Source organism: Cynocephalus volans, chromosome 9 (assembly GCF_027409185.1).
Source record: "Cynocephalus volans isolate mCynVol1 chromosome 9, mCynVol1.pri, whole genome shotgun sequence".
In the NCBI taxonomy this organism is placed as follows: Eukaryota; Metazoa; Chordata; class Mammalia; order Dermoptera; family Cynocephalidae; genus Cynocephalus; species Cynocephalus volans.
The window spans coordinates 36,208,630-36,228,653 of NC_084468.1; the positions used below are offsets into that span (position 1 = coordinate 36,208,630).

The 20,024-nt window shown below is 36.2% G+C and overlaps 1 protein-coding gene across 1 annotated transcript in view; it reads left to right on the forward strand.

Annotated features, from left to right (window-relative positions):
* Positions 1–970: 970 nt before the first annotated feature.
* The window catches only part of NSUN7 (NOP2/Sun RNA methyltransferase family member 7), a 42,445-nt gene continuing 23,391 nt past the window's right edge, over positions 971–20,024 (forward strand). The window contains exons 1-6 of the mRNA XM_063108717.1: positions 971–1,286; positions 7,857–7,915; positions 8,444–8,574; positions 14,430–14,582; positions 14,937–15,120; positions 16,233–16,443. Coding sequence (XP_062964787.1) covers positions 971–1,286; positions 7,857–7,915; positions 8,444–8,574; positions 14,430–14,582; positions 14,937–15,120; positions 16,233–16,443 — 1,054 coding nt within the window. The remainder of the gene's footprint in view (positions 1,287–7,856; positions 7,916–8,443; positions 8,575–14,429; positions 14,583–14,936; positions 15,121–16,232; positions 16,444–20,024) is intronic.

The following is a 20,024-nucleotide window of genomic DNA, read 5'->3' on the forward strand; positions in this document are numbered from 1 at the left end:
AACAAAGCCAAGTGCATGGACTTAGGCTCAGTGCATTTCAATCGCGCCCGAGGCCTTCCGCTTCGGCTTCGAGGAGGGGTGAAACAGGTGTCCCCGCAACTCGCCGAGCCAGAGGCGGCACCCGCCAAAGCCGGAGGAACCGCCCCAGCTAGGCGCCCGCGCGGCTCGCGGTTGCCGTGGAGACCCGGGTCCAGGACCCGCCCACGGCCAGACCCCGGGGAGGCGGACCCTTTCGTGGCCACAGTCCGCGCCGTCGCGGGCCGCACGCTCACCTCGCTCCGCCGCCGCGTCCGCAGAGGCCTCACTGGCGAGGCCGGGTGAGGCCTGAGGCGCGTACTCCTTCCAGGAACCGGAGCGAACCGAGGGCCGGAAGCCGCGACCCCCTGGCCCGAGCCCGCCGGTGGGAGTGGCTGCATTTGAACCAAACGGCCCTCGCAGGCCGCCGCTGCCGTCCTGGGGCTCCCGAGGGCCTGTTAGCGACACCAACCTCCACTGCCCAGAGTGCGGCGGCCGCCGCGTCTCTGTCGCCAGCGCCCCGGGAAACATCCGCACTCGGGGTAAGGAGGGTTCACGGGAGCGGGTGTAAGGGGCGTCCGCTCAGCGCGGGCGGGCGGGCGGCTCTGGGACCGCAGACGCGGCTCACCGGAGAGCTCCGGCGCGCACGGCCACGGTCGGAGGCGCTTCTCCAGCCGCTTCCCCACCTCTCCTCCCTGTTCTGAGTGTGTGGAAGTTTCGTTGGGGCGTGTCCGGCTCGCGCTGTGGGATGCTCGGATCAGCCAGTGGACGCCACCTCGTAGTCTTTGAGGCCACCTCCAAAGGGGCCACCGAGTGGGGTGCTGCAGAAGTAGGGATTTACCGAAAAAACCTTTCTCTTCACAGAGACGATGCTTAAGGCCCAAAGGAAACCATTTCTCGGAACATCTGTATTGTCATTCAAGCTTGGGCTGCTGACGACAGTCAAGGGGTGACCATGCTGAACTCCGCAAGTGACCTGGAGTTTGCGACCGAAGAAGACACCGAGGAGGTCTCCCAGCTCGCTTCCCTGGCACTGTCGGATGACGAGGCAGCATCCCGCGGAAAGAGCTCCGCTGCCGGACCCGAAAAAACTGGCTATCCGGACTCCGTTTACGTTAGGGCAGCGAACGTTTTTCAGGGCATACGAATCGAAAAGTCGCCAGAGAAAGTGTTAATAAAGTATGGGAATGAACCCCTGCCGTCCTGGTCCGAGTCCGAGGATGAATCCTTTCAGCGTTTGTCCTATGAGCTGGCTTTCAGTGCCCTGAAATGTGAGTTGTACCACTCTTGAAGATGAGCACTACAAGACAGTAATAACGAGAGAATTTGTGGGGTGCAGCCCCCTTCCCGCCCTTCACATACACCAGGTTTTGGTTTTACGCATGTGCATCTCTTTGGTCAATTGTAAATGTCGAGGAATTAGGGGAGTTCCAGTGAAACTAGCTCTTTTTCAGGGCAGAACTGGGTATTTTTTGTTTGTTTGTTTGTTTTACTGCGGATTCCCCCGGTCCTAGCACAATGCCTTGTCTTTAGATAGGTGGAGTGCACAGTCATTAAATTGCACAAGGAAACAATTCGATCAGTAGGGAGAACAGGAATGCATTGAAGTATCCAATTAACTTTTCCCTGTCCCTGTGTATTTCTTGCCGTTCCCTGTGTTTACGTCTTGCATTTGAGCTTTCACAAACATAGAACCAGTAAGGGAGGGTAGGGAGAGGAACAGAGATGGAATAAAAAGAAAAAGTGCAAGATTTCAAAAATGAATATCAAAATTAAGCCAACTCCAATGAAGATTATCCCATTCATAGCCAATAGCTTTAATTTTGGGAGCCAAACTTTAGTAGAATTCCCCTTTCTAATTTGCCTCCAGGGTTTGAGGCTCAGTGTTTCAGATTCCTTCAATGCTGGTTAATTATCAACTTCTGAGAGTGGAGCTGACCCTAGGAAATAACCAAATATTGTTACTATGAGGAGAGCCGTCAAAGGGCCTGGAGACTTGTTTTTGCATTAGCTGTGACTATAAACTTTATATTGGTTTGTAAACTGACTGAGTGTAGTTCCAAAAAGAAGTTCCAGAAATGTTTTCAGTATAAGCAGCATGGCTAAAACGGCGAACATGTGGCTTCTTAAAGTGACACCTTGAAAAGCGTAACATTCATTTGCATGATTTCCTTAGTACTTACTGGGCTTTGCATATCCTTGCACATAGGAGGCAGTTAAAAATTGCTCGGTTTAGTTAAAATGTCCCTTTGATTATTTAGACATGAGTATTTATTTTTGGTTGTCTGCAGGAATGATGTAGCTTAACTCTGAAGCCAGGTATTTGTCATGATGTCAAGAAGCAACTTCTCTTTAGTTTTCATTGTTTCGTTTTTTTCCTGATCGTGATTTTTCTTTTTCTTTTAAAGTCTGCCTTAACCATTTTTCCTCCATTTTAATTTTTCAGATTCTCTTTCATCCCTCTCCCTCCCTTTCCCCCAAACCAGAGTGTTGTACTTTACACAATGAATTAAATGAACATTTTTACATTTTCTCCTGGCAACAAAAATGCAGACTGGGCAGCTATGTTGATTAATTGGTATTTAATGTTAATGCTAGAATTTTATTATAGGCAATTTGCTTTCCTAATAGAATATTGAATCTTCCCTTTAGAAATCAATAAGAAAAGCCTGAATTTTCGTCTATGTAAAATTAATGTATTAACTAGATGGTTGCGTTACAGTGATGTGTGTAACAGATTATTTTCTTTTTCTCAATCCTGTTTTCTATTTTATGAAAGGATCTTGTGCCTGTTTGATCTTTCTTAATGACCCGGAAAATCCCATTCAGATAGATTATTGTATAGGTCTTTGCAAACCTATTTTTCTTGACATGTTCTTTTTGATAAATTCAAACTATAAACCAAGATGGTGTTGGTTGTTTACTTGTTTAAAATATTTTCTTATAATACAATCTTTTATCATCTGAGTAATTTCTCAGTGTTCAAATGGAATAAAATCAGAATTCTTAAAACGCAGTGGGTTTTTCAAGATAATTAAGAGCCTGATATTTTACTTTAAAAATTTTAGAAGCTCTTGTTATTGCACTTTTATCTTCTGAAATATTAACATCCTATCAATACTTTCACCTGTGATATTTTGTAAACTCACATCTGACATACATAGTATAGGTTCAGAGAATTATGGTTCAGAAAAGAAAACACAGGGTTTCTTCCACAAGGTTTTATAGGAGCAGTATAGCTAAAAAAGGTTATTGTACAACCTAAAGAGAACGTGGGTATGGTCCGTTTTGTTTGTAAGTTTGTAAACAGTTAATTAGATCATGTTACCGTATATTTTTGAGGAAGGAGAAGGAGAAGAAAAAAATAACAGAAAAACTTCTTAATTATACAGATGTTAAGTGTGTTTCTTTGGTTGTGTTTTACGCTTTTCAGTTTTATTGTTTGTTCCTTTGTTGATAAAACTTATACACTTCTTTGTGTATAAGTTCTTTCAAGGCAGGGAATGTATTTATCTGATTAACTTTTTAAAGGTTTAAAGGGTTCAGTATAATGTATTTTGAAATGAAGGCTACCATTTAGTACTGTTTTACCAAATAACCCCAAGGTCAATTTTCTACTAAACAAGGTAGAATTTTACTAATGAAGAGAAGCCTATTCCTATTAAGTTTGACTTCTTTCAAAGTAGAAGAGTATTAGAAGCTATGCTATTTATTTTTCAAAGTATCTCAATATTTCCAGGAATTTTAAATATTAAAAAAGAAGAGAAACTGATGAAATGATTTCTTAAAGAAATGAACAAGCGACAAATAAAGAAAAAAAAAACATGAAGAAAGAGATGTCCATGAAATTTCTGATCTTTTCCCTGGCTTAATTCTTTCTCCAACTTCTCTAGATATATATATATAGAGAGAGAGAGAGAGAGGAGTTGGTGAACTTTCACTCCCAGGAACTGACTGTGCCATTAACCTGGTCATTTCAGAATTATATAACCTGTCAGTGAAAAATCTAGTAAATGCTTAACATATAGTTTGGTTATAGCTTTTGAGAGTTAGTTATTATAGTCAGGGGTTCCCAAGATTACCCTCAGGTTCATCAATTTGCTAGAAGGATTTATATAACACAGCAAAGCTGTTATATTCATGATTACAGTTTATTACAGTGAAAGGATACAGATTAAAATGAATAACAAAGTTGCATAGGGCAGAGTACTGGAGACACCAGATGCAAGCTTCCTATTGTCTTTTCCTAATGGAGTCTTACAGACAGTGCTTAATTCTCCCAGCAAGGATGTATGACAACACAAAGTATTGCCAACCAGGGAAGCTCACCCGAGTCTTGCTGTCTAGGGTTTTTGCTGAGGGTCAGTGTCACAGAAGGAGGGCCCTGTGGCTGACCTTAGTTACTCAGTTAGCTTCTTCAGAGGTCCAACTGATAATCTGTGGCCCAAGGCTCCAGGTAAACAAAGTTTTATCAGGCAAGATATTCCAAGGGTGTAGAGATTATCTCCTAGGAATCAGTCAAGGGCCAAATTTTTCTTTAGAATATGCAGAGTTTGGCCACCCAGGCCTGCTGAGTTAATTATCAGTGATTCATTAGGAAATGATGTAGATCAATAACCTCTTTTGGGCTGTCTGGTTAGCTCAGTTGGTTAGAGCATGGTGCTGATAGCACCAAGGTCCAGGGTACGATCCGTGTACCAGCCAGCTGCCAAAATCAAACAAACAAAAAAATAACCTCATATGTTCTGCTTGTCACCAAAGAGGTTAAAGCAATTCTCTTGAGTGACAATAAGTACTATATTTGTATAGCTCTTTGTAATTCAAAAACACTTCATATCATTTGATATACCAGTTCTTTGTGATGGATGATTCTCATTTTGCAGATGAAAAAATGGGGGAAGCTCCGGAAGAGATTAAATAATGTACCTAAAGTACCCAGCAGAAAGACGGATAAAAAGAGGAAGCTGTTTCATCTAGTTAAAAGTGTAGTAGATCAAATAACAACCCCTATCCATAATTCTAGTTTTTTGTGGTTCCACGTTTTATTTTAACTGCATAATGATTCTGTGTTTGGCGATGCCAGCTTCTTTTCTCTGGCATCTACTTCTCTCAAATATTCTTTGAAACGTGGTAGTGGCTATTCTTACTAATTTTTGCCAAAAAAACAACTAATTTTGACAAGTTTCCCTCCTGTTCCTCCCCCACACAAAAAGCCCCATTTATATTTATAATTATAGGAGGGCCTTGGCATTCTTGAAGTGAAGTTTCCAGAGGTCCCTCATAAGAAGGAAACTGTATGAGAACATAATGAAAGTAGAGAAGGACAACCTAAGGGAGAGTCAAAAGAGGAAGCATCTTCCTTCAATCTTTCTTCCAAAATGGGAAGGATGATGAGATGGACTGCAAGTTTTAGGGGTCTAATAAATAACACACCTCCTTTACACCTGTAGAACCAATTAAGAGCATAGCCTTGGAACACCAAGAAGGATTTGGATCCCTGCACTGGCCAGTTGCCAAAAAATAAAAATAAAAATAAATAGAGCTGATAGAGAAAAGAAATGATTGGAGACATGGCTTTATGTCTTTGATCAAGGGGGCTTGGAAATATTTTACTCCTGAATTAGAGATTTACCTGTCCAATCCACGGTACAGCTGAATAATCATGGACCCTTCCGTCCCAACTCATGCAAGGCACATGGCAAAGAGCAGGCTGGAAAGCATGCATGCCTCCTGTAGGCAAGCTGGCAGAGAGGAAGGGGAGGCGGGGAGAGATGTCCCAGTGCCTTCTTCCGATTTCACCAATCAAATGAACTCAATTTTCCTTTCACAGGGAGTGGTGAGTAAGGTGTAGGGAAACAGTCCAGGTGCTTCTCTAGGGAAGGCTCTCCAAATGGAATCATGAAGAATGGGGGTTAGGAGTTCCTTACAATAGACTAAAGAGAAGAGGCTTCAATTAGTGGGGGATTGGTTAGAACGTGTTTCTGATAACACCAAGGTCAAGGGTTCAGATCCCCTTACTGGACAGCTGCCAAAAACACAAACAAAAATTAGTCGGGGAGGGAGGATAACTGGAGCTATTGGATAAACAGGGTTTGCAGCCTTCAAGTAAGTCCTGATGACCTAAATCAGGTACTAGCAGTGTGTTTTATTTGGCAACTCTTGTTTGTTATAAGAATAAAATGAGGAAAGGAAGTGTAATGTTGTGAAGAACATGCACTTTAGTGCCAGACTGCCTGGGTTTGAGCACCTGATCTGCCTCTTGCTGTATGACTATGAGCATGTTACTTAGCTATTCTGTGCCTTGTTTCTTATAAAATAGGGATAGTGATGGTAACTAATTCTTAGTGTTGTGAAGATTAAATATATTAATATATGAAAAGCACTTAAAACAATGTATAGCACATAGAAAGCACTATGTAAAGTATACAATTACTATTAGCATTGATATTACTAAGTGAGAAGGTTCTGTAAATTGTAATGTACAAATTTAAAGCATTTTGCACAGTATCAAAGGCAGCCTAGATGTGATACTGATTTTAACAAGAGCCCTAGAAAAAAAAATGCAACGCTGGCAAAATCATGTTCTGTTTTCTTTTTGTTCATTCTTCCTCTCCTATTTCTTAGGTGTCCAGCCCCTTCATTGCTCAATGTTCTACAGACTACACAGTTCTGCCATATTAGAAGTCCTTCATTCTTAGGATGACTGTATTTTTTGTGACAAAAATTGGGACTTATGCTAAGAAACTGTGAAGTAGATAGGAATTGTTTTACAAGAACTAAGGGTGTGAAACTCTAAACTTCATTTTCCTTGTAAGAGAAATAGGGATATTACCTCATACAGTACAGATATAATTGGTGGCTAAAATATGGATAATAATGTCTAAAGGACTTCCTATGAAAATTGGAGTTTATGCTCCCAGATTCCTTCTAGTTTTCTCATCTCCCAAATAAAAATTGAAATTTAAAATGTACCTTGCATACAGTAGGTTTTCCATAAATGTCGAATGATTTGAATCTAGGCCTAGCTCTGCGTTAAACTGGTTAAAGCATTTGTCATATGATGTATATATAGTTTAAGTAGTTGTAACAAAAAGAACACTCATGTACCTTGTAGAAGTTAAAAAATATGTCCACGTTTCCACTTAGTATCTTTGCAATTATAAGTCCCTCTGCCTGGGATGCTGTCCCTACCCAGATCTTTCCATGGCTAACTCCTTGTTATTTGGGTCTTAGATTAAAGATCATCTCATCAGTGTCTTCACTAGTGAATTCTATCAGATATTTAAGTAACAAATAATACCGGTCTAACACAAACTCTTCTAGAGAATAAAGGAAGAGGGAATACTTCCCACTCACTCTATAAGACCATGATAATTTTAATACCAATTTTGACAAGGATATTGTAAGAAATGAAAAGTATAGACCAATATACCTCATGAATATAAACAGAATAAAAATCCTAAATAAAATATTAGCAAGTCAAATCCAGCAAGACATAAAAAGGAGAAGAGTTGCTCAACATTGTTAATTAGATCCTTTTTAAAGTTTTTCAAAGGACCTAAATTAAAGGTTGGAATTTCTTTATTACCACATTGACTGTCCAGCTGATATTTCTTTGCCTGTGATTCCCTGTGGAGCTTAGGTCATAAGGGTTCAGGCTTCATAAAGATTATAAATATTTCATCATGTCATTGTAATTTAAGTCTTTATCAAGACTTGAGGTATATTTTAGATATGAAGCAAAAGTATTTTATGGCATTGTTTTAAAGTGTATTTTGATTCCAAAATTTTCATTTTGAGTTTTGGTATTTTTGGTAACAAGCACTTCTCTTGTCTTGCAGATCAAGATATTTTGGAAACTATATTAATAGACAGCTATATCTTCCCAAGTACCACAATAGTAAGTAGACAACTTTTAGAATTAGCTTGTCTCATGATTTTTTTTTAGAAAGTATTAGAAAGCCTTCAGATTTAAATAATAACTGCTTTGCTTAATACTGAGACCTCTTCAATATACAGTATTTTAATACTGTATTCAATATTTATATAAATATATTCAATATTTTCTACTTCTAATGCTTCTAATACTGATCCTTGTCCATTCATTTGGATGAACATACCCCAAATTGTCTTTTTTTTTGTTTGTTTTTTTGGTGGCTGGCCAGTATGGTGATCCCAACCCTCGATCTTGGTGTTGTAACACCATGCTCTAACCAACTGAGCTAACCGGCCAGCCCCCAAATTGTCTTTTTTGAAAAGTTTGTTTTTTACTGGATTTTTTCTATTTTGAAGACCTTGCCTATCTCCAAACCCAAGCAGACTGTGTAAAAATAGTCATATTCATGTTCTGTTATGAAAACAACGGAATGGGAAATATTGTCATTAGATATTGTTTGTATTCTTTCTTTTATTTGTTTCCCCTTGGTAGCCAGATCATTTGAGCAGTCTTATTATTGTGATGCTGTATGATTTCCAAGACAGAAAATTTCAAACACGTGTCCTTTCTGATAACGAAGAGTCCATATCGGAAGTTCAAGAAGTAGAGAAGCTTCTTAACAGGTAATTGTAAAGGTAAAAAGGATGTTTATACGAAATCAATTGTTAGTATTTTCATTGGTAAAATGGTGTACAGTATAACGTGTAGATAAGTATTAAAAATTTATAGAGAAAAAATATAAAAGTTCATAAATTTCTCGAGTTCCTTTACAAACAGTCTTCAATAGGTTAAACATTGTATTTAAAATCTTGTTGTTTTTAAAAGCTTGAATTGCAAGATCCACTGTGTAAGCATGTGGGAAATCATGATAAATTCCTAATAAGTTTTAGCACATACATAAATTAAACTTCATTAGAAACAGCTATTATTTGTTAGCTTTATTTACATCTTTAAAAAAATCTGATGTATCAAATGAGAAAATTCCAACAGTAGACAAAACTCACTATTTTGCCAGATTGAAAAAAAAAGTCTACTTAGTTAAGAACATACTAACATGTTTTAAATTTTTTTTTTCCTTAAATATCAGCAGAAGCCTACCATCAGGATAATGAAAAGTACCTACCTCAAAGGGTGCTTGGGAGAACTAATTATATTAATGCATGTAAAATACTCAGTTTAGAACCAGACACTTAGTAAATGGTCAATAAATGTTAAGTGTTACTATTTGCTATCATTTGAATGTGTTCCCCAGAATTTGTGTATTGGAAACTTCATCCCCAGTGTGACAGGAGTTGGAAAATGAGAAATGAAAGACTTAGAGAGGCAGCGGGACAGGAAAGACTTAGTGAGTTCATCCTCCCAAAAGTACCCCACAACTATTCATCCTGCGGTCTTCCATGTTACAGTTAAGGCACTACCATCTAGTTAGATGTCATCCTTGATTCTTTTTTCCTCTCCTCCCCTGTACCCATACTGTATCTACATAAAATTCTGTAACTCCAATTCAAAAATATATGCTGAATCTGTCTTCTTTTTTCCATTTCCACCACTATCCCAATCCATGCCACCATAATCTATTACTTGGACTACGATGATAGCTTCTTCATTGGTTTCCCTGCCTAATAGTCTTTCAATTCATTCCATATGGCAGGTAGAATAATATTTTAAAAATGTAATTATATGGTCATGATAAAGTATCTTTGATCAGACTTCTCCTCCTACTGTAAACAACTACAAAACTGGACAAAATATATGAGGCAAAGGTTTTGGACATTAGACAAGAAACAGCACAAAAACTTGATTTCTGAGAGAACGAAAACGAATGAGTGGAGCCCTGGAATAGTCCTGGCTTTATGCCTAGAGGTACTTTACAAACTGCAATTCAGGAGGTGGAAAATGGCAGTCTTGCTGAGTCAAGAAAACAGAGATCAGAGTTTTAGGAGGCTGAAATGATCATTTGTTTTTTCTTCTTTATTCTTTTAAGTAGTAGGGTAATTTACATAGAATGATTTATGAATGTTAGGCCAGTTACACATTTTGGGGATAAGTCACATGTGCTCAGATGTAGTTTTTTTTCTTTTCTTTCCCCCTTCTCTCATTCCCTGTCAGGCTCCAGAGTTTCTCATTTGCCAAAATGCTCCTTAACCACTTGTTCGTGGGTTTTTATCTCTCACATTTTGTCCATCCCTTCTTTGGAAACTCTCCACCTGTTTCACTTACCTAGAGAAGAGCCTGAAACATGTCAGTCTGATGTCCGATTTTATATTTTTCTGAGAAATTCAAGAAGTTCAGTGAATCTTTTGGCATTAAGAAAATACTCTCTCTCTCTCTCTCTATATATATATTTATATATATATATATATTCCAATTTATATTTACAGAGAACCACATTTCTGATGTGTTAGGCATTGGTAATGGCACTCAAAAACTTGAGTTATTTATTGTTAGATAAACAGTTCTGAAGATTTTAAACGAAAAAGGAGTAAAACCCATTTTATTAAAAAATAAACCGAGGGAATAAGGTGTATTATTTACTTAGTATTCTTTTTTGCAGCTGACAGATTAGGAAAAAGGGAGAATTTATCATAAGATATTTCATAGAAGAATTGAACATGAGACTGCAGGAAGGGCAGTGATGTAGCTATGCTGCTGCTGACTAAAACCTACGACTCAAATATCATCAGGACTCTCTTCAACTCTAGACTGCTTTTCTGTGTGCTCTGGCTTCATTCTTTTATCATTCTGTGTTCCTAGTATGGGAAACCTGGCTGCCAACAGCTCACAAGCTTTACACCTTGTGGTACCAAACACTAGAAAAACTGCCTTGATTCTCTGTTGCTATATCCAAAAAAAATCCCTTGATTCCAGCTTGGGCCAGGTGTGCACCCTCAACCAATTAGCTGTGTTCAACAAGGCAGTCAGTTAGGGATACATCCCAAGAAAAATGATATGGATGGAGGGAATGGAGGAACATTTTTCAGAAGAGGGGAGGTTCTATTCCCAGAAAGGAAGGGATGCTTAGAAGACAAACCAGTAGGCTTCTATTGTAAGTGGAAGCACTGAGAATTATATTTTGGGCATTATTTATAGATGTAAAGTTTCTTGTGACACACTGTATTAGGTATAATTTGTTATTACATGAAATATTAGTTTATTTTATTTGGGGCCTAAGGTTTTGTTATCCTTCTTTAGAGAGAGCATGTATTTTGCTTTTGGCAAGCAGCAGCTAGACCAGGGCACTTTTTAAAAGCCCAGATGACCTAGTCTAGTCAGGGATTGAAATGATTGAAAACTGGGCTTCAATCCTTGTGTTCCTTTTTACCTGATTCCTGGGGTTGAGTCTTTTGGTGACCCAGCCCAAAGCCTAGGAACCTATCAAAATCTCCCTCCCATAAACTTGGCATGCCTTAAATTCCATTTTTTGTCCCCACTTGCTCCATGAGACTGTTGTAAACTGTGCATATCTTTCAACTTCTCAGGCACACATTCCAGGATTGGCAGGTACTTTCATATCTGATTCTCCTTCTACTTGGAGCATTGGGAAGCTCTTCTGCTCACATCCCTCGCTCACTCCTGGCTAACTCTCACTCCTGCCTTCATGGCTTAGCTGTAATGTAACTCTTGGGACACTTTCCTTGGCCCCCATAGCAGTGCCCTTTCCTTGTGCCACCACAGCATCCTGCCTTTCCTTGTCATTACTTCTTAGGACATTTAAAAATAATTGCTTTGTCTCCCCCTACAAGACTAAATTTTGTGATCGCAGGAATAGCTTCTTCCTTGCTCACCCCTTTGTTTCTGGAACCTAAAACAGTACGTGGAATATAGTAACAATGCAAATATTTGTTCAGTGAATCAATTGATATTTCTCTACCTTTAAATGGCCTTCTACTTCCTGCAGAAAAAAATTCTAATGTCCTATGTGTCTTGGCCAGCCCTACTTTCTTCTCTATCTATAGCATTCATCATATTGTGCTATAATTGTTTGTATATATATCTTTTTACCACCAAATTATAAATTCCTTAGGGATAAAAATTATCTTTTAATCTTTGTAGTCCCAGGTCTGATCACAGTACTTAGTTAATAGTAGTAAAATAATAAATATATTAATCATTAGCTTTTCTTGACTAGCTTTAAATAAATTTTCATAAGTATCTTTGCAACAATTCTATAAACTAGGTACTAATTACTAAAGTAATTACTAATTCCTAGAGCTTAGAGAAGTTAAATAACTTGCCTAAAGTCACATAAGTAGTAATTGGTGGGACCAGAATTCAAACCCATGTAATTTGATAGTAGAATCTAAGCCATACAAGCAAGAGGGAAAGACAGAGAGAGAAAGACAATGTGGCAGAGAGAAAAAGGGAACATGATGTGGCGTGTTAAAGGAGTGACAAAATAGTTCAGTCTGACTAGAGATAGGTTTATGAATGGGAGTGGTGGAAATTGAGCCAGGAAGAGTTGGTTTAAGTTAAGTTATTAATATCCTAGTTTATTATGATAAGGAATTTAGACTCTGTCCTGTGGCTAATGAATTTCGTCTAAGATTTAAGCTCAGGAATTACATAACTATAATTTAACATTTAGAAAGGAAGCTCTGACTATATGTGTAACAGGGATGCTGGTAAAAGATATAATTGGGCAATTCTCTGTGATAACATGTGAATTATAACAGGAGAAGGACTTCTGGATCAAGAATATTGGGAAATGCTACTTTGCCACCTTTTTCATCATTGCAGTCAGTCCTTCTGACTTATAGCTACGGAAGTGTTTTTAGTAACTACAGGATACTTCATTTACAGATGTATATGTCCAGTTAATCCTAATAGCATTTGGATTTGTCCTCAGTCCGATATTGGATATTTACACAGAAATCTTTATAACTGCAATATATACTTCAAATTATTTGGGGGGGGGAATAAATTATATTAAAAATCACAGTCCAAAATGTTTACTCTCGGGATATTTGGATAATTATTTCTCCCTACACTGTATATACAACACATGTATTTTTCTAGGCTTCATATCTCTAGTCTTCAATGATTAAATAATTCAGTCAGAATTTATTATGGTACATTTGAACTAAGTAAGTATTTGAAAGAACTATTTAATCGAAAATAATCTGTACTCAGAGACATATCACAGTGTATAATATAGAATAGAATAGTAGTAGCTCTCCCCCTTTATATTAATTTATTCTTTGATGTGCATCAAAGTACAATGTCATTTTTTAGCGTCCCCTCCTGTAGTTTTGTGACATTTAGACATAGAATTAGACAAAGCTAATTTTGTTGTAGTTCTAAAATGCTTAATGTTTGATAACCCTTCCCTCTCCTCCCAAAGTTCCCCTACATTTTCTCTCATACACGCACACGTAATCCCACATTAACACTTTTTTGGGTGAGACATTCTCATTCTATTGAGTATATAAGAAACTTAAACTAGGGAAATTACAGGCAGAAGGAAAAGAAAGTAGTATTTATTTAATAGTTGGTGCTAAAAAAAAAATCGAGGTGCTTGTTTACTTTTTGCTTCCCAACATTCTTTGAAACAATTTACATGGGTCTGACACTGATTTCCTGAGAATGTCCTCCCTGTTCTGTACCACTCACCAGATATGACCCAGGTTGTAACTGAGTTTTTTGTGGCATCTCTTTCCATTTCTCATTCAAGGTTTTACTTGAGGTTTATTTCAATTAGATTCCTACTATGAAAATGCTATGAATATGGGTCAGGAATTAGGTCCTGTATTCTCATTGATTAAAAATTTGAGCTATGAGAGCAAAAATAATCATTGGCCTTCATGGTGATGCTAACGAGTTCTTGTTTTTCTTTTCTGTTATTTGGAGCTTTGAGGCACGGAATATTCAGAACTGGGAAGGACTTGACACAGATTCATTAAAGTTCCTTAATCTTATCAAGACTATACTGTTACCATCTATGCTAATAATAACTAGTTTATAATGAGTGGCTGTTATGTGCTAGGCACTGTGCTAAGTATTTTGTACCCATGGTTGATAATCACTATATTAATAGCAAGGTAAGTAGACCACCTTTTATAGATGAGAAAACTGAGGCTGAGAAAAGAGATTAAGTAACATTCCTGAGGTCACAGTAAGTGATAGAACTGTATTTAACTTCAAGTTTGTCTGACTCTAAATCCCACATGTTTTTTTTTTGGATGCTGGCCAGTATGCCTATACTCTTTTCACCAGATAAAATTTCTTTCAACCACCAATTGATATAAATATTTGAGGAGATGCATAACTCTACATGGGCAGCAAAAACAGAAAAAAAATCAGGATTATTGAATTTCTATTTTCAGATATGACAAATTTTTATTTTAGACTTCAAAAATTTGAATGGAACTATAAAAGAATTCATTAAAATTATAAATGTAATTTGTTAATATTTCTAGTGGAAAGTTAATAGTCTTGTCTCAAATGCAGTAGTCATCAAGGATGGATTTTCTTTCTCTAGTTTTAAGACAAAATTGGCTGCGTCATTGGCAAGATGTCGAATCAAACACGATGCCCTTTCAATTTACCACATTTTGCCAGAAACGGTTAGGAAACAGGAACTAAGGGCCTCCACTTTGCCACTTTATGCTTGGATAAATACTTGTAAAATCAGGTAAGAGCTTTCATCAAATTCTTTATTCATATTTCAATTCTCCATCCTTTTAGAATAATGCAATAAGAAATATTACCTTTTCAAAGAGTGGGGGGACATATCTGGAGGAGTGATTAGGGAATCATAATTTAGTTCCAGATCTTATCATCAAGTTACCAAAGGTAATTACATAAATATGTTAATTTTTCTGTCTCTAATTATCTTTTAACTTATTGTTAGCTAAAATTGTGAGTTCCATTAGATGCAATATATGCAGCGATTATTTTTTTGTTGTTTCGGGAAAAAGGTGTTAGTATTAAATACATTCTTAATGTATTATATTTGTAATTACAACCTAATGTTGTATATTTACAGCCCTGAAGAAATTTATAATAATTTGAAGAAAAAAGGCTATAGTAAAGTCAAGTCTGTATTGCATATCGGTGATAAAGTCTTTGCAGTGGACCAACATTGCTATGATGTCTTAATTTTTCCATCTCATCTTAAAAATGATCTTATAAATACAGATCTTTTCAAAGATTATAAGCTTATTTTTCAGGTAAACTGATATTTACTGTCATTGCAATTCTCAACTTAGCTAAAGAATCTCTCCACCTAAAAATAAAAACATACCATTAATATTTTTTATGGATTAGGGAGGTTTATAAGGCCTAATTGTCATCTTGAATAAAATGAATACCTCTATAATTACTGCTCCTATTATACCTTGGTATCTTTGTCTCATGTGACGTTATAAAGAACATATTCTCCTCCACAGACTCCATAGATGGGAAGATTTGTATTGCTGGTAGCTGAAAGGCTACTTTTTCTCTCCTAAGGGAGAATTCAAGAGAAGGCACAATGAGCCCTTTTCTTCCTTATATTTCTGGGGAAGATACTAGTGTCATCCTGCATATGAAAAGGCAATGTGTAATACTTTCTCATAATCTCTTTAGTATAATCTTATAGCTTTGATTTGTAAGAGGTGTATAATGGCTATCAGTATAGGACGAGAATGTGAGGTATAATGTGGTTTTAATAGAATGAAAAATAAAAGGTCCAAAAAATTAGATTAGACTCGTTTTTACATCTTTAAGACTCCAATTTGTCTCAGATTCACTTTGGTCTTCTAAGGTTTATCCCTTCCCCACACCCATATTCTTGGGCAGAATCTCTTGCCCTATCAAGTGCTGAGATAACTGCAGAAACCCAATCTGTCAAGCCCCCCCTTTTAAGCTTCTGAAACATCTTAATTTTAATCTCTGTGAGCTAGCAGCAATTTAGGTGACAGTGTAATGGGAAAGAAAAAATGGCAATAGCAGATGAGTGGGTTTTCATGAAGGAATGAGAATGGGAGCTAAGACAGGACATCACTAGTCTATTAGTCATATTTTAGAGATTTCGGCATTGCCTTATCACTTAAATGATAACAGTCATAATTTAGGTTAAATAAACTCTGTTTCAAATATATTTATCAGTTATCTTTAACTTTTAATTTAGACATATATTGATGTTTTGAACTAAAATGGATTGGATATCTCTTTAAGATTCCTACTAAGTACTTTCTTTCATCTAAGGCAAAAAGAAGTCAGTTTATGTTTCTATCATACTCTTTGAAATTCTAATTTTTTAAATAATTTTTTTGATAATTCTAATGCCATTATCTTGTAGGACAAATCTCGAAGTCTTGCTGTCCATTCTGTAAAGTACTTATTAAATATGGATGATGATATCTTAATGGTCAATACAGGTTCGTGGTACACAGTTGCCCATATGTCAATTTTAACAAATAATAATACCTCAAAAGTATTTGTATGTGGAGTACAATCACAAGCTAAAGATCCTGACTTGAAGAACCTTTTCACAAAAATGGGATGTAAAAGTACGTACAAATATTTATTCGTTTGTTGATTATTCTACAAGATTTTAGAAATGTTAAAAAGTTTAAATTTATTTTTTTGTAATATTAAAGCTCTATGCGAACTACACTCTTAAAATTCTCACCAATCTATATTATATCAGGCTGTTCTGTTGCTTAATGTTGGTTAAACAACTGTAGGTTAAATTAATTACTATCTTGGTACATTGGAATAGTGTTTGATGTTTAGCTACTACATAATATGAGGCTCAAAAATTTGGTTAAAGTAGGTGGTAGAAATTCCATATTTAATAAGTAAGAACACAATCACATGAGTGCTTAAGTGACAAAATATCTAGGACTAGAAGCTGAGTTTTTTAAGCTTCTTGTTTTTAAAAACTTTTTCCATTGGATCATGCTATAACTAAAGACCACATTTTATTATAGGTTCAGTGAAGCTGAAAAACTAAGCAAAACTTTTCACAGATTCACAGGACTAGGGAGACAAAGTGGAATTCAGGGCTTGACCAGGAGAGGTAGCCTGGTAAATACCCAGGATCTTACTTGGAGCACAGAAGTATACCCTAGATAGTGATCAATCTTCTAAAGAACTGGAGCCCAAATTCTAGTCATCTTAACTTCTAACTGGAGTAGGGTGATCTGGGATTGCTAGTGCCTAGTTATAGCTACCTGCCAGAAGCAAAAGTAAATTCTCTCTGGGACAAATTAACATCATCCTAGGTTTTTAATTATCTCCTAAAATTTTTCAAATGTGATGTCTGGCACTCAAAAAAAAAAGAAAAAACAGAAAAGTAAGAAGAAAAGATATGACTGAAATAAAGAGAAAACACTGCATTAGAAGCAGACTTATAGAGGATCCAGATACTTGATATATAAGATGTGGACATTAAAATAATGATGATTAATAGGCTAAAGGAACTAAATGTCAAGTTTTAGGATTTTGGCAGAGAACTGGAAACTATAATTGAAGAGCCAAAAGAAAATTCTGAAACTGTGAAATGCAATATGTGAAATTAAGAGGATAGGTTTAACAGTAAATTACACAAAGCTAAAGAAACAATAAGTGAACTGATAGGCCAGATAAAAATGTCCAGAAGAAGCATGGGGAGACAAAAGGATAAATAATATGAAAGAGGTCATATGACACATATGAGACACAGAGATTCAGTGATCTCATATATGTTGTGACTGGAATCACAGAAAGAGGAGAAAAGAAATTGAGAAGAAACAATATTTGAATTTCAAGCTTGGAATTTTCTAAAATGGATGAAAGACATGAAGCCACAGATTCAAGAAGCCCTGTAATGATTAATTAGAATAAATATATGGAAAACATATGCTATGGCCTGAATGTTCGTGTCCTAACCCAAAATTTATATGTTAAAATCCTGACCCCTAAGGTGATGGTATTAGGAGATGGAGACTTTGGGAAGTGATTAGGTCATGTAGGCAGGCTCTTATGAATGAGACCTTAGAGAGCTAGCTGGACACTTTCCACTATATGAAGACACAGCAAGAAGGTGCCATCTATGAAAAAGCAGGCCCTCACCAGACACTGAGTCTGCTGGTGCCTGGGTCTTGGACTTCAGCCTCCAGAACTGTGAGAAGTTTGTGTTGTTTATAAGCTACTCATTTTATGGAATTTTGTTATAGCAGCCTGAATGTACTGACAACATAGTAGGCATATTACAGCATAATTGCTGAAAACCAAAGACAAGTGACAATGGTAAGAAAATACATATTATTTTCAATGGAATAGCAATAAGACTAAAAGCTAACTTTTTAACAGAAACAATTGAAGCTAGAAGACTTTTAGCCAGTGTCTTCATAGTGCTGAAAGAAACTGCCAGGCTAGATTTTTATATTCAGCAGAAGTATCCTTTGAAATAAAATGAAATAAAGATATTTTCAGACAAACAAAATCTGAGAGTTTGTTGCAATAAAGGAAACACTAAAGATATATTGTTTTTGTTTGGGGAGAAGGATTATTATAGAAAGTTGGGGATACTGGAAGAAATGAAGAACAATGGAAAAGGCAAGTACATAGGTAAATCTAAGTGATTATAATCTGAAGTCTTATGGGGTTGCAAATTAATGTCTGTGTGTGGTTAAAATATATGTTATATGTAATTAAGATAAATTACAAAAATGACATAATTTTAGAGAGAAGGAAGTGGAATTAATGTGTTCTGAGGTGCTTGCTTTTTCAGAAAGTGGCAAAAGTAGTAAATTATATTAAGTCAGTGATATGTGTTATAATTTCTGGATAATCAGTAAACAAATCATAAGAGAGTATAATTAATAGTTAAGAGTGGAGAAGAATGGAATATGGAATTGGAATATCAATCTAAAGGAAGATAAAGAAGGAGAGTAAAAGGGACATAGAAAAGGCAAAACAAATAGAAAGCAAATAGGATGGTAGATTAAACCAAGGTATATAAATTTAAGTTTATATTATATATATTCATAAAATTTCTATTATCTTTTAATTCTATTTTCCAGGAACTTTTTGAAGTACCCTCACATATATAACAAATTAAAATATAATATAAATACATTATAATATATAAAATATTACACCCATCCCTCAGTATCCATGGGGGATTGGTTCCAGAACCTCCATGGATACCAGAATTCACAGATGCTCAAGTCCCTGATATAAAATGGTGTAGAATGCGCATATAACTTATGTACATTCTCTTGTATACTTTAAATCATCTCTAGATTACTTATAATACCTAATACAATGTAAATGCTATGTAAATGGTTGTTATACTGTATCATTTAGAGAATGACAAAAAATCTTAACATGTTCAGTTCAGATGCAGTTACTAAATTTTTTTTTTTATTTGCAGTTGGTTAAATTCACAGATGTGAGACTCATGATTATGGAGAGCCAACTGTATATACTAAACACATTAAAAATACGTGGACTGAATATCAACTACATGCTGTTCATGAAAGATACCCCTTAAATAAAAGGATATAAAAAACTTAAAAGGACAAAAAAAAAAGATATGCAATGCATATGTTGACAAAAAGAGCTACAGACGAATAGGTTCAAGTCAAGAATTTTTAGAAATAAAAAATGACATTTATAATTATGAAAGGTTCAATTATTCAGGAAAATATAATTGTACTGAAGATGTATATGCACTTAATAACATAGACTCAACATATATAAAGCAAAACTGTCCAGAACCAGAAAACTTTCTCTGGTTTCCTTCCATTCTATGAAAAAACTATTAGAACTAATAAATTAGTATAACAAGGTTATAGGATACAAAATGAATATATTAAAATCTGTTTATTTCTGTATCCTAGCAATGAATAATCTAAAATTGAAAGTAAGAAAACAGTTCTATTTATAACATCCACCAGAATTTTGTAGTTCTTATTGTGGAGATCTTTTACCTCTGGTTAAATTTATTCCTAGGTATTTTAATCTTTTGGCGGCTATTGTAAATGGGCTTCCTTTTTTGATTTCTTTTTCTGCTTGTTCATTGTTGGTATATAAGAATGCTACTGATTTTTGTGTATTGATTTTGTATTCTGCAACTTTACTGAATTCATTTGTCAGCTAT